The sequence below is a fragment of the Pogoniulus pusillus genome, chromosome 22 (genome assembly GCF_015220805.1).
Source record: "Pogoniulus pusillus isolate bPogPus1 chromosome 22, bPogPus1.pri, whole genome shotgun sequence".
In the NCBI taxonomy this organism is placed as follows: domain Eukaryota; kingdom Metazoa; phylum Chordata; class Aves; order Piciformes; family Lybiidae; genus Pogoniulus; species Pogoniulus pusillus.
In genome coordinates this window covers 18,426,693-18,450,495 of record NC_087285.1, presented here as the reverse complement: position 1 = coordinate 18,450,495, position 23,803 = coordinate 18,426,693, and the positions used below count along the sequence as shown (strand labels likewise).

The window sequence follows — 23,803 nt, the reverse complement described above, 5'->3', positions numbered from 1 at the left end:
TCCAGTTGTTGTCAGGCACAGTGTGAGGAGATAAGACAATAACGTTGAGACTTGCTAAAAGCAATCCACTAAATGCTGGGTTTTTGGACACCATGATCCAAAGCATTGATCACCACCCCCTGCCCAAATCTTGGCCTAGATCTGAAAGCAAAAGTTTGCTTTTCATAATTCTGGCTCCCTGGTTCTTCTGGACCAGAAATAGCTGTTGCTGGTGTCTGGTGTTTGTCAGCCCAGCTGGTTCATGCCTGCTTGCTCCTGTTGCCAGGAGGGACTAGCAGCAGCTACACCTGGAGAAGACCATAGGGGAGGGAATCCAGACTGGCTTGCTTAAAGCTGGAAGTGGATGGACAAGTGCAGCAAGCTGCCTCATTTCAAACTAAATACATTGATGTTTAGGCTGGTGTACAAAGAGCCATTCAGTAGGACCTGGATAAGCTGTGTCTCCCTTCTCTGTTTGTAACACTGGGAGTGTGTCTCATTTTTGTGAGGCAGCTCTTTGCTGGCTTAGCTTCCAGCCAGCAAGCTGAGATTTCCAGTCCCTCCTATTAACTTGGTGGTGATAGAGTGCTTCTCAGCCACCTGCTAATTGCAATCTCCTCAATGATTGATTCAAGGAGACACAACTGTGAGCTCTTCTTGTAGAATTCAATCTTTTAGCAGGGTCTCTTCTGTTTCTTGAAATAATTTCCTTTAACTTCTCTCTCACCTGGATCACAACATTGAAAGTCACAGGCCAGTAGAGAGCTGAGAGCTGCTGACTGATGTCCTGTGGGTGCCAGGGACACTTGTGTCTTCAGCAGAGTCAACAAGATTGTGGTCCTCAATCAAGATGATACTCTGCTGGGCAGGAATTCTGATACTGGGATGCTTAGAGGCCCAGAGCTTGCTGCAGGGGCAGATGATGCTGAGGAAAGCCATCCTGAAGCGCTGGGACAACAGATTGTAAATGATGGGGTTCACAGCAGAGCTCAGGTAGAAGAAAACACCTAGGGAAGGGTGGGGGAAAGGAGACAGAGACCTCGTTTTGGTGTGGTACAGTCTCAGAAGAGGACAATCTGTTCACTGCTTACAGGGAAGACCAAACCTGGGTGCAAGGAGGTAGTGACATGGTGTCTGCCTGCTGCCACCCAGGCAGAGCTTGCCAAGACGAGCTCAGGCTCTGCGGCACTCAGGAATGGAACGGAGAGACTGGAGCTCACTATCTCCAGCTGTTTAGGAGCCAGCTCTCCCTTGTGCTCCACTGACCTGCCTCCAGCACTGCCCTCATCCCCACAGCAGGGTTTGCACAGCTGGTGCCCCCATCAAAGCTGTCAGAGGATAACTTCCAGCCAAGGGGAGCTAATTTCTTACAACACGACGGGACAATTGCATGAAGATTGGATTTGTCTGAGCTGCCTAATGGCCACATTTAATGTTTTCCCATGGCAGACTGAAAATAAGATTCCTCTTTCAAAAAAGCCTTGATATGATGGTTGGCTGGGCCATAACCATCTGGTGACAGCAACTGCTTTTGAGCTGTCTTTTGCCATTTGGTAAGCTTTCCCATTTGCCTCAGAGACCCTCTGGAGGAAGATGCCTGCTGCTGAATGGGGGCAGACCTCATTTCTGCATGTTTCCAAGAGGGGAAAATCAGCTGATAATGATGTAAGAGACCCTCTTTTGTTTGCATTCTTTGTGAACACTCAGACACTTCAAACAAGCATTCCCAGACCTGAAAAGCTGCAGATACTTGCTTGTGGCTTTGACTTCAGTCACAGTTCTCATCACTGCTCACCAAACAAGAAGCTTTTCCACGCACATCTCACCTCACCTACCCCCTAAGTGACTGCACGTTTGAAGCAAACCACTCACAAACAGGTTTGGTTTTGGGCAAGCAGCAGAAGAAAGCTTTACCTGACACAACATGAATTAAGTTGAATATATTAGCCAGAGGCTCAGTCCATTCCACAACGAAGCTGAAGAAAAGTCGATCTATATGGAATGGAGCCCAGCAGATAGCAAAAACCATCACCAGGACAACTGCAATGGAGAAAGGAGAGAAATAAAGCAAGTGAGTGTGGAAAGACATCAGTTATGCAAGTGTAGCTCACTGGCCTGCACAGAGCACAGATAGCTCTGAAAGAATCGTGGACTCAGCCAGGTTGGAAGAGATCTCCAAGATCATGCAGTCCAACCTAGCACCCAGCCCTGGCCAATCAACCAGACCATGGCACTAAGTGATAGGTGATGTATGTGGCTTGTCTGAGGCAGGATTCATGAGGTGCTGCAAACCAGATGTGTGTCCTTCTTTACAAAGTCAGACTACTTGAACTCTGAAACAAAGACAGATTCTCCCTAGAGGCCTGAAAAAGCCAGGCTGGGAGTGCCATGCAAACATCTGCCCTGGAGGTTTGCTCAACACCCTCTTGTTTTGGGGAAGAACATTTGACTTCTGAGTCTTTTGGCAGCAGTCATGGCCTTTTACTCCCAAAGTCCAGAGAAAGGAACAATAAGCCTTTAAAAGAGTATATCTTCATTTTGCTCACAGCTACTCATCTCATAGCTCTTGTCTCCAGTGAATCTGCTCAGTTCAAGACCTGGCCAAGCCTTTGGTCAGTAGGAGACAAAACACAGAGCGACTCATTACTTACACAGCATCTTGGTGACTGATTTCCTGGATGGTCTCTGAATGTTCACATTCATTTCCTCCACTTCCAAAGATCTGTCTCCTCTCAACTAAAAAAAAGAAGGGAAACCAAAGGAGATTTTAGACAGGAGATAAAATCCCTACCAGACATCACAGTATCACAGTATCACCAAGGTTGGAAGAGACCTCATAAATCATCAAGTCCAACCCTTTACCACAGAGCTCAAGGCTAGACCATGGCATGGTCTGTTTGATCATAGAATCACAGAATCAACCAGGTTGGAAGAGACCTCCAAGTTCCAACCTAGCTCCCAGCCCTGTCCAATCAACTAAACCATGGCACTAAGTGCCTCATCCAGGCTTTTCTTGGGCACCTCCAGGGATGGTGACTCCACCACCTCCCTGGGCAAGGCATTATTTTCAACTGACTTTATCTGAACAGTATTTTGCTAAGCATTATTTTCTCATCTAGCAACACGTTGTTTGTTTGTTTGTTTTCCTAAAAGGGTTCCTCACAATTAAGCACAAACCAATGATCCAAAATACAACCCTGAGAAGCCTCAGGAAAACACAGCTGTAATCACTGGGGAAAAAAAAAAATAAATCCTGTTGAATTCCAGGGAGTTCATTTCATGCCCTGAGTGTTTGGACTAGTTGATATTCAAACCATTTATTGAACAAAGCCTTTCTCTGCTCTCTTGCAGACAGGCAGTGTGCTTAATGCACACAATTCAGCCACACACAGCTTAGTTACAGCAAGGTGGCTTTTTCTTCCCTGCAGCAGTTTTTCCTGGCCTTCAAAAAGTGGCCATAAATCAAAACAAGTTGGAGATAAGACCAGGTCCAGGTAAGCAGGACAATGGCTTTGGTTAGAAAAGAAAGATTCTATGGATAGCTGGGAAAGAACAACCACAGGTATCAGTGTAGGGTTGGGGACTGACCCATTAGAAGGCACTGAAGGGAAAAAGGATCTGGGGGTCCCAGTTGATGTGAGATCAACCACGAGCCAGCAATGTGCTTTTGTGGCCAGAAAGGTCAATGCCATTCTGGTGTGTATTAAAGGGGCTGTGCCTAAGAGGATGAGAGATCATAGAGTCATAGAATCAAGCAGGTTGGAAGAGACCTCCAAGATCACCCAGCCCAACCTAGCACCCAGCCCTGTCCAATCAACTAGATTATGGCACTAAGTGCCTCATCCAGGCTTTGCTTGAACACCTCCAGGGACAGCGACTCCACCACCTCCCTGGGCAGCCCATTCCAATGCCAATCACTCTCTCTGCCAACAACTTCCTCCTAACATCCAGCCCAGACCTCCCCTGGCACAACTTGAGACTGTGTCCTCTTGTTCTGTTGATGGTTATCTGGGAGAAGAGACCAACCCCACCTATTCTCCTGCCCCACTACTCTGCCCTGCTGAGGCCACTTCTGGAGTACTGTGTCCAGCTCTGTGCCCCTCATTTCAAGAGGGACATAGAATTGCTTGAGAGGGTCCAGTGCAGAGCCACAGAGATGGTGAAGGGGATGGAACATCTCTGTTATGAGGAGAGCCTGAGTGAGCTGGGTCTGTGCTGCTTGAAGAGGAGACTGAGAGGTGACCTCATCAATGGTTATGAATATGCAAAAGGTGAGTGCCAGGAGACTGGAGCCAGGCTCTGCTGGGTGATGCCCAGAGACAGGACAAGGGGCAATGGGTGGAAACTGAGGCATAGGAAGTTCCATGTAAACATGAGGAGGATTTTTTTCCCTGTGAGGGTGACAGAACCCTGGCACAGGCTGCCCAGGGGGCCTGTGGTGTCTCCCTCTCTGGAGTTACTCAAACCCCTCCTGGATGTGTTCCTGTGCAATCTACACTAAGTGATCCTGCTCTGTCAGGGGGTGTTGGACTGGATGAATGCTGAAGGTCCCTTCCAGCCGCTGACATTCTGTGATTCTGTTTCCCAAAGTGGAAACTTTTGACTATCCAACAGACTTGGCATGACCTTATTCCTTTTTTTTTTTTTCCAACTGAGAGCACCTGGAAACAAAACTTCTAATTGCATGGGAAAGAATATCAGGAATGAGGGAAAAGGCAGAGCTCAGCCTGCATTTGTAAAAGCCTGGTGAAAAGATGCTAGTGCTGCTGTGTGCTCTTGCTTTTCTCACACTGCCACTTTGCTTCCTGATTTTTGACTAGTGATGCTTTCCTGTAAGAATGATCAAATGAGGCCTTCATTCAGTCTTCTGTTTACTCATGAAAGCCCTGGAAGGGAAGCACATGTAAATAGAACTGTATTCAATTACAGTACAATTCAGCCTCTCGTGCTTTACATTACTCCCTCTGTAAATTCTAGCCATAGACATAGTTGCTTAAGGAAGAGGCTCAGTTGATTTGAGACACATCTAGCAATAAAAACCTGCTCAGATTGATTAAAACCCCCAATTTCCCTTCAGTGGCTTTTAGGCTCAGCAATAATCCATTCAAGGGATATTCCAAAGCCTCAGAGAACACAGAACCCTGATGCTGCAATAAACCAGAAACATGAATCTTCACTTCTCACCTTCCTTCTGTTGTTTTGATGATGCTATAAGGCTCCTTCTTAGCCTCAAGTGCTAATTGGTGGAGGTGCAACTACTAAGTATAAGTCAGCAGCTGCAATTTAATAAAGCAATGAGATTTAGGGCAAAGAGGAAGGGAAAATAAATAAATAAAAGCAAGAGCAAAGGGTTGTGACTTGGGCTCATTCCAATGGATTGGCAGGGAGAAGTCCAGCCATGCCTCTTGCTACTTTTGCATCACTGTGGATGTATGAGGCTATGCAGAGTTGTTTGGAGATGAAAGTTACTCTTTCAGTGCAAGAAAATTTCAAGTGTCTGGAGCAAGAAACTGGAAATTGGATTTCCACACTCCACACACATCTTTATTAGCTACAGCATTTTGTGCTGGAAATCAAAAGGCAGAGTGAAATTAGGGCCTCACTTATCCCCAGGCAAACCTAGTGAGGCCACTCAGCAAACCCATGGGAACTGTTTTCCATAGGCTACTCAGCCTGACATGAGTGGTGATTTGACTTTGCAGCTGATGGAAGAATGGAGATGCAGACCCCACACTGCTCGTGCTAAAGCACCCAGCCCTGCCTGCTTCGGTGCTTTGGCTGGAGCAGTTGCAAATGGTCTGCGGAGCTGCAGCCTGCTGGGTGTTAGTGGGTGCAAGGTCTGCTGAACAGCCTCCATGGAAGGAGGACAAACCCTTCCACAATATGTGAGGCTCTGCAGAAATTAGTCAAAGGTGGCCACTGTCCAGAGGTGATCCTGGTTTTTAACAGCTGGGCATTTAGGGAGCAAAATAGATTTTGATACTGAAATCTCAACCAGTCGTGGCAAAAGTAACTTGTCTCAGTCCAAAGGCAGCTGAAAGAAACATCAGCAGAGTCTCCAGGGTGTTCTCAGCACCCTGGCTGAGAACATTCCCTTTCCACCATGCCTGGGCTTGGAGTGCCTATGTCTCTGCTGAATTTGGCCTCTCTACCATCTTCAGATCAAGTCTGAGCTCTCCTCCCACTACAGTCTACGAGCAACATGTGGCACTCAGGAGATGCTGAATGCTGCTGGAAGTTGAGAGATTTCATCTTCTGTGAGAGCTAAAGGAAGGTTTCTCTTGAGCAGTCTTTTGCCATTGCTGTTGAAAAAGAAAGACATTGCAGTTTGGAGCATAGTGCAGTGGTACCTGGGAAGGATGTTGTCCAAATCTGCAACTCTGGATATAGGGAAGAGCAGAGGGATAAACAAGGACTGCAGTAGCCCTAAGGAAAGATGGCTTGAGCACATCTGTGAACACAGGCAGAAGTCCTGGGGAGCAGCCCTCAGCTGGCACCTAGCTTCTCTTCTGGGATGGGGATCGGGAATGTAGTCTGCCATGAGTAAAAGTTATTTTAATCTTCAATACTTCCAGGGTTTCTCCTGTTCTTTTCTTGACAGCTGTGATTTCTGCACTTTTGCCTCCCTTCAGGTCTTATTTGTCACATTTTCCAGGGAAACTATGGAAAGTCCCCATGACAGCCACTGAGTAGTGGGAATGATTTAACTCATTCATTGCATTGAAGATCTGTTGTGAGCTATGGATCTTTGGCAGTTAAACCTTGTGGCCTTTCCCAAGGTAGGGAAAAATTGCTTCTATATAGGTTTGCATAACAGTAAGCATCAACCATAGAATCACAGAATGTCAGGGGCTGGAAAAAGCTCATCCAGTCCAACGCCCCCTGACAGAGCAGGATCACCTAGTCTGGATCACACAGGAACACATCCAGGAGGGGTTTGAGTATCTCCAGAGAGGGAGACTCCACAGGCCCCCTGGGCAGCCTGTGCCAGGGTTCTGTCACCCTCACAGGAAAAAAAATCCTCCTCATGTCTACATGAAACTTCCTATGCCTCAGTTTCCACCCATTGCCCCTTGTCCTGTCCCTGAGCATCACCCAGCAGAGCCTGGCTCCAGCCTCCTGGCACTCACCCTTTACATATTCATGACCATCGATGAGGTCACCTCTCAGTCTCCTCTTCAAGCAGCACAGCCCCAGCTCCCTCAGGCTCTCCTCGTAAGAGAGATGTTCCATCCCCTTCACCATCTCTGTGGCTCTGCACTGGACTCTCTCAAGCAATTCTATGTCCCTCTTGAACCAGCACAACAAAATTCTATATACACCATCAGAGATTTTGTTGAGTTTCTTGTTACTCAATAAGTTCATTGGTCTCTACCAGCATGTTGCATCCCTCTCTTGCTATGTGATCAGGCACAGGCTTTTCAGCTTTAAGTTAAACTCAAGGCAATGAGGTAGGATTTATGTTTTTAAAGCACATGTGACATATGAGAAGAAAAAAGTCATTGCTGTGGTGCTCAAGAAAAGCCTGGATGAGGCACTTAGTGCCATGGTCTAGTTGATTGGCTAGGGCTGGGTGCTAGGTTGGCCTGGATGATCTTGGAGGTCTCTTCCAACCTGCTTGATTCTATGATTCTATTTGCTGTGCACTTCAGAGCTGCACTGCTTTGTGCTGTCATACTCTGGCACTGATTGTTTTATCCCTCAGTTTAAATGATGAATATTGGGTACAACTAAGTCTCACTTTCTGAAGAGAGAGTGAATATGAACTCTGAGATAGCCTTAATCAGTGAAGAAACTGTGCCATAGCTACCTGCAGAAGTGATTGCTGAATTTGCTGGCTGCAGCAATTGCAGCTGATGACAGCTCTGTGAGTTTTAACAGCTGAATATTATCACCTTCTCCAGGGAGGGAGCAAAACAGAGTAATGCAATGAAAATTTCACAGGCACAGGAAGAGGGGAAACAACTAACAGGGAAGAAGCACTAGCATGCTCCTTTTAAAGTTCTTTTAATGTAACTTTTCTTCCTGCTCAATTTCCTTCTACTGCAAAGGTGCAAGTCTCAGACAGGGTAGAATCAGTTTGCAGCCTTGAAGGTTTAAGTAGCATTCAAACAATAGCAGCAGTGATGGTAATCACAAAAAAACCCAGGACAACAACAGGGGAGTAAATTATTCCCCAGCATACCTACACTCGTTTCAGAATGGGGATAGACCAGAGGAGTTGGATTCACTGTTTTCAGAAGGTTGAAATACAGAATCAAAGAGTCACAGAAACATCCAGACTGAAAAAATCCCTCAGGGTCACCAAGTCCAACCAAGAATCCTACTCTACAAGATTCACCTTAAACCATATCCTTAAGCACCACATCCAAACCACCCTCAAACACATCCAGGGTGGGTGAATCCATCACCTCCCTGGGCAGCTCATTCCAGTGCCTGACCACTCTCTCCAGGAAAAAACTTTTGCTTAATACTTTTGCTTTTTTGTTTGTTTGTGGGGAGGAGGATGGAGGGGAAGGAAGAAAAAGGTTCAAAAGACATAAACAGACACAAACAGATGAAAATGAGCTGAGAAGACACTGAGCACAGCTGGAGTAGGACTTACTCTTAGCCCCATCAGATAGTACAGCACACTTATCACCCCCATAGGTAGCACATAGAAGAGAAAAGAAGTGATCTGGACAATGCAGTTGTAGATCCACATGGGCATGACTACAGTGCAGGTAGCGGAGTCAGGGAGCAGGGTGCCATTGGGGAACCGCTGCAGCATGATGCCGTGAGTGCCTGTGTTGGGGAGGGCAAAGACGACAGAGAGGACCCAGAGCACCACGATGGTCCTGAGGGCACGCCGGCGAGTGCTCTCCAGCTTGGCACGGAAGGGATGGAGGATGGCAATGTATCTCTCCACGCTGACCGTGGTGACGTTGAGGACGGAGGCGAAGCAGACCGTCTCGAAGAGCGCCGTCTTCAGGTAGCAGCCCAGGGGCCCCAACAAGAAGGGGTAGTTGCTCCACATCTCGTAGACTTCCAGCGGCATCCCAAAGAGCAGCACCAGCAGGTCTGAGACGGCGAGACTGAAGAGATAGTAGTTAGTTGGGGTCTTCATGTTCCGGTGCTTGAGGATTACCAGGCAAACTAAGAAGTTGCCTACCACCCCAACGATGAAGATGAGGGAGTACACCAAAGCCATGGGCAAGAAGAGGTGGCTCCGTCTGGGCCCGCACAGGAAGGCTAAGTAATCCTCGGTGCTGTTTAAGTAACTCCTGAAACGGTCTTCGTGGAGAGCAAAGTGATTAAACCAGGAGATGTTACCCATCCAGGCCATTACTGGAGCTGCTGAAAGGTTCCACCACTGAGCTCCAGTCTTCTCTAAGGTTCTCTCTGCTAGTTTGCCCACTGGTTTATTTTGGCAGAGAGAGGAAGAGAGGCAGGGGTTGCCAGAGCCAGAGGCACGAAGGCAGTGAGAGCTGCGAGTGTTTGCCTGGCTGCAGTGGAGGTTTTGCTGTTGTAACAGCTGTTCCCCTGCCAGGAGTCCTCAGCCAGAAAGCCCCTCCTTTCACACGGACTCATTGGCTCACTAAGTGTATTAGATTATAGAGTGAGAAGAGATGTTTCAGCCACTTGTAGCAGATGCATTTACAGAATCAGAAGTGTGAGATTTAAAGAGCTGGGAATCTGAAAAGATAGGATGGGAGGCAGCTGCAAAACGTAGCAGGGTGGAAAGCCAGGACCTCCCAAATAGCTGCCACCAAATGATATTCATGCTGCATGCAGTTATGAGCCATAAGCAAAGAAAAACAAAGCCAGAGATAGAACCCAAGCCCAAACTGGCATGATTCTTATTTTCAGATCTCTGCTGCTTTTTGGGTTTTTGGTTATCTGTGGCAGCAAGTACTTGAAAGCAGAGCCTGAGCAGCAGAGAGCCAACCCGTTTTCGTAGTCATTCATGTGAAATTAGGCTACTGCAATATTTTAGCCCTTTTTAAACACTGGTTTGTGTTTTACTTCTGAAATGTGACACAGGGCTTTGACTAATTTAATTTAACCAGAACCTGGGCTGAAGCGCGGCCAGCAGGTCGAGAGAAGTGATCCTCCTCCTCTGAGGAGAGGCTGGGGTTGTTGAGCCTGGAGAATCATAGAATCAAGCAGGTTGGAAGAGACCTCCAAGGTCATCCAGGCCAACCTAGCACCCAGCCCTAGTCAATCAACCAGGCTTTTTTTCAGGGCAGACCTCATTGCTATCTACAACTACCTGAAGGGAGGCTGGAGCCAGGTGGGGTTGGGCTCTTCTTCCAGTCAAGCAGCAACAGAACAAGGGGACACAGTCTCAAGTTGTGCCAGGGGAGGTCTAGGCTGGATGTTAGGAGGAAGTTGTTCAGAGAGAGTGATTGGCATTGGAATGGGCTGCCCAGGGAGGTGGTGGAGTTACCGTCCCTGGAGGTGTTCAAGCAGAGCCTGGGTGGAGCACTTAGTGCCATGGTCTGGTTGATTGGATAGGGCTGGGTTCTAGGTTGGACTGGAAGAGCTTGGAGATCTCTTCTAACCTGCTTGATTCTATGATTCTATTTCTTTCCATTTCTTCTTCCCTCTCCAGTAAGTTACAGCTCTCTCTGTACTGCCTCACACCCGAAGTGACTAAACACTTCTACATTTGTTACCAAACCAGTGGGCTTCCATTTTCCTTCTGTATAGAAACTAGAAAGGAAACTTGGCTCAAGCTTTACATCCATTCGACATTAACTCAGCCTCACAGAAAAGAAAACCCTAATTAATTGTTGTCTTTGGCAAACAGGGGAGATGGGGAACCTGCAGGCAGATAGGAGGGGGTCTGTGTAAGGAGTCCTTGCTTCATGGCTGAAGTGCTGCATGTTATGAAATCATAGAATGGGTTAGGTTGGAAGGGACCTCAATGATCATCTAGTTCCAACTCCCCACCATCAGCAGGGACACCTCCCACTAGAACAAGTTGCTCAAAGCCTCATCCAACCTAGTCTTGAACATCTCCACAACCTCGCTGGGAAACCTCTTCCACTCTCACTGTAAAGAACTTCTCCCTAACATCTAGTTTAAACTAGTTTGGATCTCCCCTCTGCCAGTTTAAACCCGTTACTGCTCATCCTGTCATTACAAGACCTTGTAAATAGTCCCTCCCCAGCCATCCTGTTGGACCCCTTCAGATACTGGAAGGTCTCCTTGAATCCTTCTCTTCTCCAGGCTGTCTCTTCCTGTAGCCTGTCCTCACAGACTCGTTTGCTAAAGGCCAGTGGGACAGCCATGCACACCATGACCCCTCTGAAAGGAAAGCAACAGGCTCTAGAAACACCTCAGGTCACTCAGAAGCGCGGATGTGCCGCATCTGCTTTCGCTTCTTCTTCCCTCCTCCATGCTTTCTGCTCCTGCTGGGCTTGGCTGTTGACAAGCTGTGGGTACAGAAGCACTTTAAAAACAAACAAACCAAACCAGGTCTATTTGTCTAGCAGGTCACTCCCAGAACCATGTTGCTATGACCATGATTAAGTGGTAGATGGAAAGGATAGGGAGAGTGGAAAATAGATTAGGGTTCATTTCTCAAAGCTTTATTCGGTGTGCTTTATCATCTCTGCCTCAATAAGCATGGGAGAGTCCATCTAACAAAGACTAGCCTGGCTCTGTGTGACTGGGGAGATTTCATATTTACAGCCAGCACAGAAAATAAAACCAGATTTTGCTTTTGGAAATAATAGGAAAGCATTGAGGCTTTTGCAGTGCAGAGCCTGCTTCATCAGTGCTGGCTGCAATACGCTCGAAGGCAGATGATGTGCTGCCTGCTGGCCTTAGAGCTGTGCAGTGTTGTGCAGCAGAGATGTGATTAGTGGAAGGTGATATTTGCATGTGCACTATTTGCAGGTACACTATGTAATTGCCTGTACACTATGTAATTGTGTACAGGCACAGGGGTGATCTTATTACTGTCTACAACTACCTGAAGGGGCATTGTAGCCAGGTGGGGGGTGGCCTCTTCTCCCAGGTAACCAGCAATAGAACAAGGGGACACAGTCTCAAGTTGTGCCAGGGTAGGTATAGGCTGGATGTTAGGAAGAAGTTCTTCACAGAGAGAGTGATTTCCCATTGGAATGGGCTGCCCAGGGAGGTGGTGGAGGCACCGTCCCTGGGGGTCTCAAGAAAAGCCTGGATGAGGCACTTAGTGCCATGGTCTGGTTGACTGGATAGGGCTGGGTGCTAGGTTGGACTGGATGAGCTTGGAGGTCTCTTCCAACCTGGTTGATTCTATGATTCTATACGCTGTGTAATGCACATTAATGTAGTGTAATATTTGGCAACATTAATCCAGAGAAGGTGTTGGTTTTTTTTTCCCCACACAAAGAGTGTCACTGCTGGTCAGAGTGTGGTGTCTTCCCTGAGAGAGTGATTGGCATTGGAATGGGCTGCCCAGGGAGGTGGTGGAGTTGCTGTCCCTGGAGGTATCACAGTATCACAGTATCATCAGGGCTGGAAGAGACCTCACAGATCATCAAGCAAAGCCTGGATGAGGCACTTGGAATCATAGAATTATAGAATCAACCAGGTTGGAAGAGACCTCCAAGATCATCCAGTCCAACCTAGCACCCAGCCCTACCCAATCAACCAGACCATGGCACTAAGTGCCTCAGCCAGGCTTTGCTTGAACACCTCCAGGGACAGCAATGTCACCACCTCCCTGGGCAGCCCATTCCAATACCAATCACTCTCTCATGGTCTAGTTGATTGATAACCAAGGTTGTCCCTTCTAAATCTACATTAGTTTTGATTTCCATTGGAATGGGCTGCCCAGGGAGGTGGTGGAGTTGCTGTCCCCAGAGGTGTTGAAGCAAAGCCTGGATGGGGCACTTAGTGCCATGGACTGGTTGATTGTCTAGGGCTGGGTGCTAGGTTCTACTGGATGATCTTGGAGACTCTTATCCAACCTGGTTGATTCTATGACTATGTCCTTATGCACTGATGATGGCCCCACGCTGGTGGTATCTCTTGAGTCACATTTACACTGTGGAATCATTCCCTTAGCCTCCATAACCTGCTCCAGCATATTCCTCTGCTCCTTCGAGAGCAGCAAAGTGCACATTGAAGGGGAAGGAAATTGAAATGCCTTCATGCTTCCCAAAGCTCTTGTAAGGACATCCGTTATATATGTATTAGGTCAGTAAATGGTGATTAATTTTGTTCTAGGGAAAAATTGACACATTCATCAAACGAGAGAGAACTGTGGAGAATAACAAATGAAGAAATCTTCTCCTGGTCTCACTTTACAGGCTGATGAACTGTAAAGAATGATGGTTCATTATGGCAGCTTGCTCTGAATACTTGCTCAGCTCAGAATGTGGAATTTTATTAACAGAAAACAATGTTAATTATTTCTGTGCTTGTTTATATTTATTTATACCTATGTGGTTAGACAAAAAGGTTTCTCATCCAGCTTCTTTTGTCCTGGTTGTGGAATTGGAAGGAATAGATTTGTGTGGATGCCATGGTGTTGCCACCCCAATCCATTCTGTTTATAAGGTGAGAACCAATGCTGCCCTGACCTGTCCATTTGGCATCCAGGACTTGAGTTGCCAGTTCTGAGCAATCCTGCACCTGATGTTGCTCAGGACTGGCAAATGCTGTATCACAGAATCATAGAATTAAGCAGGTTGGAAGAGACCTCCAAGATCATCCAGTCCAACCTAGCACCCAGCCCTAGACGACCAACTAGACCATGGCACTAAGTGCCTCAGCCAGGCTTTGCTTCAACACCTCCAGGCACGGCAACTCCACCACCTCCCTGGGCAGCCCATTCCAATGCCAATTACTCTCTCTGACAACAACTTCCTCCTAACATCCAACCTAGACCTCCCCCGGCCCAACTTGAGACTGTGTCCCCTTGTTCTGTTGCTGGCTGCCTGGCAGAAGAGGCCAACCCCCACCTGGCTCCAGCCTCCCTTCAGGTAGTTGCAGCCAGCAATGAGCTCTGCCCTGTGCCTCCTTTTCTGCAGGCTGCACAACCCCAACTGCTCAGCCTCTACTCCAGGCCCCTCATCAGTTTCATCACCCTTCTCTGGACACATTCCAGTACCTCAACATCTCTCTTGAATTGAGGAGCCCTGAACTGCATGCAGCACTCAAGCTGTGGCCTGAAAGTAATGCTTGCTGTAACCATTGCAACTTTGCAAAGGCAATCCTACCTCACTGAAAGGGCTTGGCACAGCTGTCGATTTTGCCATCATTTTTGGCAAGCATATGCACTGATTTTTATCTTCAGCAGTTCCAGGCTGGCCTTTCATTTCTAATTCCATTTTCCATTTGGAGCCATCAGATTCTGCCATTTCAGTGGCTTCACTCTTTCTCCAGCTTGTAGATAGTGAAGGTGTGTGCAACACCCTTTAGATATTCAAGGTGTGTGCAAAACCCTTTAAATATTCAAGGTGTGGGGGCTGCTACCCAGCCTGTCTGAACCTGCTTTCCTTGCTTCTTCCATGGAGCCGTTCAGAGCTGCTCATGGAGCCACATCTCTGTCTGAAGAGTAGGTTCAAACTCACTGTTTCAGTCCTTTGAGAAATGGGCAGTAACAGGAATCTCTGTAGCATAAGGATGCAAAGATGAGGATACAAATAAGAGGGCAGAACAGTTAAGCTGCTGCATAACTGAATATGTTAATGCAATAGCTGGAAAAATACAGCCCCACTCCCCTTACAAATTACTGAGCTGTAATTACAGGTCATGGGTTTGACCTTTTTGGGTTGTTTTTTCCTCCCTTGAAAGCCTTGTTCGATTCACTGCAGCATCTGGGATGGGAGTCCTTGTTTCCCTAAGTCTATTCAGTACAACATCCAACATCCCATCAAATACATAGATCAGTTTGGTATATTTTCTCTCCCTCCGGGATGGAGGAGGAGGCTGCAGTACAATAATAGCTGGATCTACAGAAGCTTTTCCATGCCTTATTGTAAGTCATTTATCTAGGCTCTTTATTGACAGCTTTTCCACAGCCATACATGATCTCTGAAGTCTCCAAGTTATCAATCAACACAGAGAAGAAGTGGATTTCAGGACTACAGCACAAAAATCCCAAGGAGGGCATCTTTCTGCCTGGAACAGCTGGCAGCTGACACAGTGCTGACACAGAGCAGCTCAAAAGCAAAGCCTGTTTTGCCTAACTTTACTCAATCAAACCAGCAAATGAGTCTATGTGGATTGTTCAGACTCCTACTTCATTCAGTAATGGAGAGAGGAACCTCCAGAATCATAGAATCAACCAGGTTGGAAGAGATCTCCAAGATCATCCAGGCCAACCTAGCACCCAGCCCTACCCAGTCAACCAGACCATGGCACTAAGTGCCTCAGCCAGGCTTTGCTTCAACACCTCCATGGACAGCGACTCCACCACCTCCCTGGGCAGCCCATTCCAATGCCAATCACTCTCTCTGACAACAACTTCCTTCTAACATCCAGCCTAGACCTCCCCTGGCACAATTTGAGACTGTGTCCCCTTGTTCTGTTGCTGTTTGTCTGGCAGAAGAGCCCAACCCCACCTGGCTACAGCCTCCCTTCAGGTAGCTGCAGACAGCAATGAGGTCTGCCCTGAGCCTCCTCTTCTGCAGGCTGCACATCCCCAGCTCCCTCAGCCTCTCCTTACAGGGCTGTGCTCCAGGCCCCTCACCAGCTTCATTGCCCTTCTCTGGACACCTTCCAGCACCTCAATATCTCTCTTGAATTGAGTAGCCCAGAACTGGTCACAGCACTCAAGGTGTGGCCTGACCAGTGCTGAGCACAGGGTCAGAATAACCTCCCTTGTCCTGCTGGCCACACTGTTCCTGATCCAGGCCAGGATGCCATTGGCTCTCTTGGCCACCTGGGCACACTGTTGGCTCATGTTCAGCCACTATCTACCAGCACTCCCAGGTCCCTTTCTTCCTGGCTGCTTTCTAGCCACTCTGTCCCCAGAAAGGGATTTGTTTTTTCCTAAACCATTGCACAAGGTATGAAATGGAAGACCTTCACTTTTTGCCAGGTGTCTACAGAGGAAAGGAGGGAAATAAGGTTTTACAGCAAGTTTATTAAAGAGCTGAGATTAATTTAGACCCCCCAACATGCAGTCTTATTCATGGCTCTCCTATTAGGACCAATCTTTAGAGTCTGTGTGCAGCTTTTGTCTTTGAGAAGCTGTTGGAGCTGCTGCAAACAGGGCCAGAGAACCAGCTTGCAGGTGGAAGGAGGACAGTCCAGTGTTAAAAATCACTCCCTAGTCCTTCCTTACCTTGCAAGGTGGAGGTACCTATTGGCATGGCTTTCAGTGATGGACTGCTGTGTTAGTGTTGCCTCTGGAAATTAGTGGAATGATGGTTTGATTTTCTCCTTGAGGGAGTGTTTTGTGTGCTGTTTGAGTGTATGTGTGCTCATCCTCTAAGGAAGCAGTGGGTGGCAGGTAGGGATGTAGTTGAGGCTTGACGTGCAGGGCAACAGTGAAAAGAGCTGCAAAAGAGCTCTGATCCAGAACATTTTGTCACCCTGAACGTGTCTCTCCTGACAGCAACTTGGATTTACATGGGAGGAGATGAAAGGATTGTCATGGAAGAAAATGTCTTGAAGTCACAAGCACAGTACAGAATGAGTCAGATTGTCTGAGTCAGGAGGCTTCTGGAACTAGAGGGACTCAGATTTATGCAGGCAGGAACAGATTATTCAGCATCTCTTTATGGCTTTCTCCAGCTTATTACAGTACTGATGCTCCACTGCAGTTTCTTTCTCTCCTCGTGGTGTACAGGTTCCTCAGGAGATCTTGACTCACTTGATTCTCTGACCCAAAAGAGGCTTAATTATTCTCCCTAACATGACTCATCAGTATTCATTTTCAATTCATATACATTTGGCTTCTATTCAAGACCTTGGGATTTGAGCAAAGATTTTTCTCCCCTGGAAAACAGAACAGACAAACAAACAGATCCATATCAGAGAATCTGGATTGGAGTTAGACTCTGCACTGATGAGACAGGTAGAAGCACAGTGACAACTTTTAATACAGCTAGAGGAAGGCAGTGATGCATTGTCTTACTGGAGGGACAGAAAGGTAACAATTTGTCATAGGAGAACTGAATCTGTCAATGGCAGTGATAAATAGGGCATAAAGAATTTGTATAGCACCTATCCTACATAAAGCTGGCAGGAAGAGAAGTGGTAAGAGAATTCCTCTTCTGAACATTTTGTTTCTTTAAGGGCTGGTGTCAGGTAAGGCTCCAGGGGGACCTTATAGCTGACTTCCAATACCTGAAGGGAACTCACAGGAAGGCTGGAGAGGGACTTTTTGCAATAGGACAAGGGGAAATGGATTTGAGTTGGAGGAGAATAGGTTTAGATTGGATCTTAGGAAGTAATTATTTGTTACAAGGGTGGCAAGACTCTGGAATGGATTGTCCAGGCAGGCTGTGGATGCTCCCTCTCTGGAGATGTTCAAAGCCAGGTAGGATGGGAGACTCTGGAATGGATTGTCCAGGCAGGCTGTGGGTGCTCTCTCTCTGGAGATGTTCAAAGCCAGGTAGGATGGGAGACTCTGGAATGGATTGTCCAGGCAGGCTGTGGGTGCTCTCTCTCTGGAGATGTTCAAAGCCAGGTAGGATGGGAGACTTTGGAATGGATTGTCCAGGCAGGCTGTGGGTGCTCCCTCTCTGGAGATGTTCAAAGCCAGGTTGGGTGGGAGACTCTGGAATGGATTGTCCAGGCAGGCTGTGGGTGCTCCCTCTCTGGAGATGTTCAAAGCCAGGTAGGATGGGAGACTCTGGAATGGATTATCCAGGCAGGCTGTGGGTGCTCCCTCTCTGGAGATGTTCAAAGCCAGGTTGGGTGGGAGACTCTGGAATGGATTGTCCAGGCAGGCTGTGGGTGCTCCCTCTCTGGAGATGTTCAAAGCCAGGTAGGATGGGAGACTCTGGAATGGATTGTCCAGGCAGGCTGTGGATGCTCCCTCTCTGGAGATGTTCAAAGCCAGGTTGGGTGGGAGACTCTGGAATGGATTGTCCAGGCAGGCTGTGGATGCTCCCTCTCTGGAGATGTTCAAAGCCAGGTTGGGTGGGAGACTCTGGAATGGATTGTCCAGGCAGGCTGTGGGTGCTCCCTCTCTGGAGATGTTCAAAGCCAGGTTGGGTGGGAGACTCTGGAATGGATTGTCCAGGCAGGCTGTGGATGCTCCCTCTCTTGAGATGTTCAAAGCTAGGTAGGATGGGGCCTTGAGTAACCTGGGCTAATTGAGGGGCATCCCTGCCTGTGTCAGGGAGGTTGGACTAGATGATCTCTAAGGTCCCTTCCAGCCTAAGCTGTTATATAATTCTATGCTTCTATGATTTGAAAGGCTTTGCTCCAATCAGGAGATGCTGTACCCTGTTTCCCCCAGCAATGCAGTGATGTATTAGTTTATACTCTACAAAACAGCTTGTTTAGAGCTTCTTACATCACAATGAAAATGAAACACAAGGATCCAGAAATGAGACAGCATTTCTTCACCTTCCAGTTCGAGCAGAGGCATGTTTACATGTCCTTGGCTCCAGCAAAAGTATTTCACAGCTTGTAAGGGTGGCTCTTTGGAGAGAAACACTTGTCAAGAGTTTCCATGCCCTCCTACCTCAGTTGCTGTTCAGATTGCTTCTTAAGTTGGATGACAGTGATCACCTGTCACATTGAGACTCAATATTATTTGACTTGGAATTAATGAGAGCATCTTTATGAAGAGGGATGAGCATAATTTGGAACATCAATATGCTGGCAGATGATGTTCCCTTCCTGCTCCTTTACCTGTTAGACTATTCCCAGGAGTGCTATCTTGGGTTAGTTAAATGCAGCAAGATGTGGCACTGTTCTTTTGAATGTCTCCTGCCTGCAAGGTTAAAGAGACAAAGGAAACTCTGGACACAACAGCCCCAGAAGAATAATTTCCCATAGTTTTCAAATGACCCTGTGGGCCTTAGACATGCAAAGCAAACTGGATTAACAAGAAAAACCTCATTTCAAGTTGTGGTGTACACCTCCAACGCATTTTTGTGTGCTTTGCAGCCCACTCAGTAGTGAGATGATCCCAGGCAGGGCTGCAAAACAAAGTTAAATAATCCATCTATGACATCTAAAGCCAAGGAACAGTCCCCATGTGATGCAAACAGCTCTCCTGTGCAGGACCTGTGAGGAGCATCTGAGGGAGCTGGGGGTGTTCAGTCTGGAGAAGAGGAGGCTGAGAGGGGACCTTACTGCCCTCTACAACTACCTAAAAGGAGGTTGTAGTGAGGCTGGAGCTGGTCTCTTCTCCCAAATTACTGATGATAGGACAAGAGGAAATGGCCTCAAGTTGCATCGGGGGGGTGTAGGTTGGATGCTGGGAGGAAGTTCTTTCCTGAGCGAGTGGTCAGGCACTGGAACAGGCTGCCCAGGGAGGTGGTGGAGTCACCATCCCTGGAGGTGTTTAAAAGGAGAGTGGATGAGGTGTTTGAGGCTATGGTCTGGTGATTGAGGATGCTGGGATGAAGGTTGGGCTGGATGATCCTGGTGGTCCTTTCCAACCATAGCAATTCCTAGTGATTAGATGTGCTGAGGGATTTGGTTTAGTCAAGGACTTGTCAGTGTGAACCTAATGATTGGACTCGATGAGCTCGAAGGCTATAGAATCATAGAATCATAGAGTCAACCAGGTTGGAAGAGACCTCCAAGATCATCCAGTCCAACCTAGCACCCAGCCCTATCCAGTCATCTAGACCATGGCAACAAGTGCCTCATCCAGTCTTGAACATCTCCAGGGATGGTGATTCCACCACCTCCCTGGGCAGCCCATTCCAATGGCAAATCACCCTGTGAAGAACTTCCTCCTAACATCCAGCCTAGACTTCCCTTTTCCAATCTAAGAACTTCTGTGGGCTTAGGTGGCCTGAACATCCCTGTGACCTGGTAATTCTGGTTTCAGTGGATTAGGGATTCAGTGAAACTAGCTCAGTTCTGCATCAGGATATAGCTCAATCTGCCAGTTTGGGAGCCTTATTGCCCTTGCTGAAACAGAAGATGCAGTGTTAGGTTTAAGAGCTTCCCAAGAGACCCTGCAAACAGACAAGGGAATGAAGTCTGTGCCCTCTTCATTTCAACAAATAGACTGTTGGGACATTTTCTTCTACCATGGACATTAAGGGCCACAGCTGCTGCTATGCCTCTCTCTTTAATATTCTCTGGTGCTAATTATACAGCAGCTGCTCAAGTTTGGCTTATTTCAGCTCTGTTTACTGGGAGACCAATTAATATCCAGCCTGACAAATATTTTGCCTAGCCATGACACCTTCTTTGTCTTATCATCAAATTCTGATCCTCAGTGAGATCTGAGCTGACCCAGAACTGTACTGGTCTGCTCTGATTCTACTGAGTGCTAAATGTATCTCTTATTGCCCAACATCTGAATGGATTCTACACACCTTTAAATAAGTAAATCAATCCTGCATCAGAGAGAAAATGACTCAGATGTGAAACAAGTTCTTACCTCAATACAGCAAGGTGTATTGAATTAGGCACTGGTGTTCATTCTGGAAGGGTGTCAGAAATAGATTGGGTAAGGAAAACAGAATTAGGAAGCTTGATGGTTTGTATTTCAGTTCTATTTCAAGATCAATGGCTAATGATCAGTGTGGCTTGAAACAAGCAAGCAAACCAAAAGCTTAATGATGGCTGGCAGGTTGGATTGGACTGGATGATCTTGGAAGTCTCTTCCAACCTGGCTGATTCTATGATTCTATGAAAAGAGGGAAGTAAAAGAGGGAAGTAAAATGAAGGAGAAGACCTAAAAATCCTTGAAGCAATAACCTGCTAGGAAGATAAAGAAGGAAATGATGTGGGTTGGAAGTGGAAAAGGACAAAATGAACTTCAGACAGGGGAACTGATGGAATACACCCAATTAAAAATATATATACAGACAGAGAGGAAGATGAAGAAAGACAGAAACAAAGGAAGCAGCAAGTAGCCTGTTAAAAACCCAGAATCAGGATCATGGGATAATGCAGCCTGGAAGTGACCTTAGAGGTCTTTAGTCTAATCTCCTTCTCAAAGCAGGGTCTGTTGCAAAGTCAGACTATAGGGTGGATCATGGGATGACCTGTTCCTAGGAGCTGTGAAGGCTGCTGTGAAGTCCCCTGAATCCTTCTCTTTCCAGGAGAAACCAGACCAGTTCTTTCAGCATCTTTCCAAGGCCTCAGCCAACTCGGTGGCCTCATGTGCTAGTTCAAAGCTAGCTGGAATATTTTAGTGGGAAGAATTAGATGCTAGGCTGTGAAAAGGAAACAATGGTGATGGCTGCTGCACTCATAGGCTTGCTGAGATGGATAAGAACAAGAACACAAACACAGATAACAGAGTTGCTGCGTGGCTCTGTCTGCCTGCACTCTTCTCCCTAACCTGCTGTCTGTAACTAATCCTTCTGCTCCCTAACCTCCCTTGGCCAATTCTCCAAACTCACCTTGAACGTAAGGCAAAGTCTGGGATAAGGTAGAGGGGTGGAAAGGAGGTGGAAGGGTGGTTGGGAGCCCCTCCTGGGGACTCTGGTTCTTGGGAGGGCTGCTGTGTTTCTGTATTACTTTTTAACTTGTCTATTTCCATCTGTAGTTGTGAAGGTACAAAGTTTAAATGGTACCTAGTGGAAAAGAAGAAGATCCACTCATATTGGCTAGATGGAAAAAGGTTGAAAGCAGAATACAGGACAATAATCTGCACACTTGGTTGATTCTATGATTCTGTCATCTCTGCTCACTTTGGAGAAACATTTATTCACACACCTAAAGGAGACTGTGCCCAGTTCTGGGCTCTCCAGTTCAAGAGGGACATAGAACTGCTTGAGAGACTGCAGTGCAGAGTCACAAAGATGATGAAGGGAATGGAACATCTCTCTCATGAGGAAAACCTGAGGGAGCTGGGGCTGTGCTGCTTGGAGAAGAGGAAACTGAGAGCTGACCTCATTCATGTTCATGAAGATGTGCATGGCAAGAGCCAAGAGGCTGGAGCCAGGCTCTGCTGGGAGATGCCTGATGACAAGAGAGTGATTGGCATTGGAATGGGCTGCCCAGGGAGCTGGTGGAGTCACTATCCCTAGAGGTGTTAAAAAAAAGCCTGGCTGAGGCACTTAGTGCCATAATCTAGTTGATTGGCTAGGGCTGGGTGCTAGGTTGGGCTGGGTGAGCTTGGAGGTCTCTTCCAACCTGCTTGATTCTACAGCTCTATGATTCTATGAAGCTGAGGCATAGAAAGCTGCATGTAAACATGAGGAGGAATTTTTTCCCTGTGAAGGTGACAGAAGTCTTGAACAGGCTGCCCAGGGGTGTTGTGGAGTCTCCCTCTCTGGAGATACTCCTGGATGTGTTCCTGTGTGATCTGATATATGGTGACCTTGCTCTGGCAGGGGGATTGGACTGGTTGAGCTGTGAAGGTCCCTTCCAGCCCCTGACATTCTGTAACTCTGTGACTTCCTGTGGCAAGTGAGCAGCTCACACTTTGGCTCTTAGCTAAATAGGTCCTTTTGAAATGAAGTGTGCAGGCCATGATTTTTGTCTTCAAGATGTGAGCATCAAAGCCTGTGCATTTTACCAGCCATTCTTTCAGAAGTGTTCTACAATGCCCTGCAGATGGTACTTCACAGTGATAAAACGATTGTACTCAGTGGGGTAAAAGCTCATCTTCTGGAGCACATCTGCCCTGCCATTGCTGTAAAACATCCCACAAGGCTTTCAAGTGCTTCAGAGAGATGAACAGCCCAGCCCTTCAAAGTAAGAGCATTGCACTCTACCAAAGAGGTACAGGGGAAATATAAAGTTCTACAAAAGTTGTAGCTTTGGAAAGCTTTTTCTTTTTGGCATTTAATCATAGGATCAAGCAGGTTGGAAGAGACCTCCAAGATCATCCAGGCCAACCTAGCACCCAGCCCTAGACAACCAACTAGACCATGGCACTAAGTGCCGTATCCAGTCCTTTCCTGAACACCTCCACCACCTCCCTAGGCAGCCTATTCCAATGCCAGTTACTCTCTCTAGCAAGAACTTCCTCCTAACTGGGCCAATGCCAATTACTCTCTCTGGGAAGAAATTCCTCCTAACATCCAGCCTAGACCTCCCCTGGCACAACTTGAGACTCTGTCCCCTTGTTCTGTTGCTGCTTGCCTGGCAGAAGAGACCAACCCCACCTGGCTACAGCCTCCCTTCAGGTAGTTGTAGACAGCAATAAGGTCTGCCTCAAAATGCATGAAGAGCAGAATAAATAAACAAGCAAAAAGCCACCAAAAGGAGGGAACTGGAACTGTTTAGTTGGAGGAAGAGGAGGCTGAGGGGAGACCTGATTGCGGTCTACAACTGCTTGAAGAGTCATTGTGGAGAGGCTGCTGCTGGGCTCTTCTCACAGGGAATTTGAGACAGAACAAGGGGGAATGGCCTCAAGCTGAGGCTGGAGAGGTTTAGGTTGGACATTAGGAAAAAGTTTTTCCTGGAGAGAGTGGTCAGGGACTGGAATGAGCTGCCCAGGGAGGTGGTGGAATCACCCACCCTGGATGTGTTTTAGGGTGGTTTGGATGTGGTGCCTGGGGATATGGTTTAAGGTGAATCTTGTAGAGTAGGGTTCTAGGTCGGACTTGGTGATGCTGAGGGCCTTTTCCAGCCTGGATGTTTCTGTGATTCTTGGACCTTGATCCTTAAGTGAGCTTTATTGACTGTGACTTGCTTCAGCAAAAAAAACCAACCCAAAAAAAACAATCCCAAGCAAGCCCCAAACAAACCTGAAGACCCAAAGGTGGTTTTGTAGGCACATGGCTTCTGACAGCTC

At 47.3% G+C, this 23,803-nt stretch overlaps 1 protein-coding gene across 1 annotated transcript; it reads right to left on the bottom strand.

Annotated features, from left to right (window-relative positions):
- Window positions 1-726: 726 nt before the first annotated feature.
- Window positions 727-9,304, bottom strand: NMUR2 (neuromedin U receptor 2). Its single transcript, XM_064161314.1, has 4 exons — window positions 8,585-9,304; window positions 2,631-2,715; window positions 1,894-2,019; window positions 727-986 (listed from the first exon to the last, which is right to left on the bottom strand). The coding sequence occupies exons 1-4, from the start codon at window positions 9,302-9,304 to the stop codon at window positions 727-729; spliced, it is 1,191 nt and encodes a 396-aa protein (XP_064017384.1).
- Window positions 9,305-23,803: the final 14,499 nt, after the last annotated feature.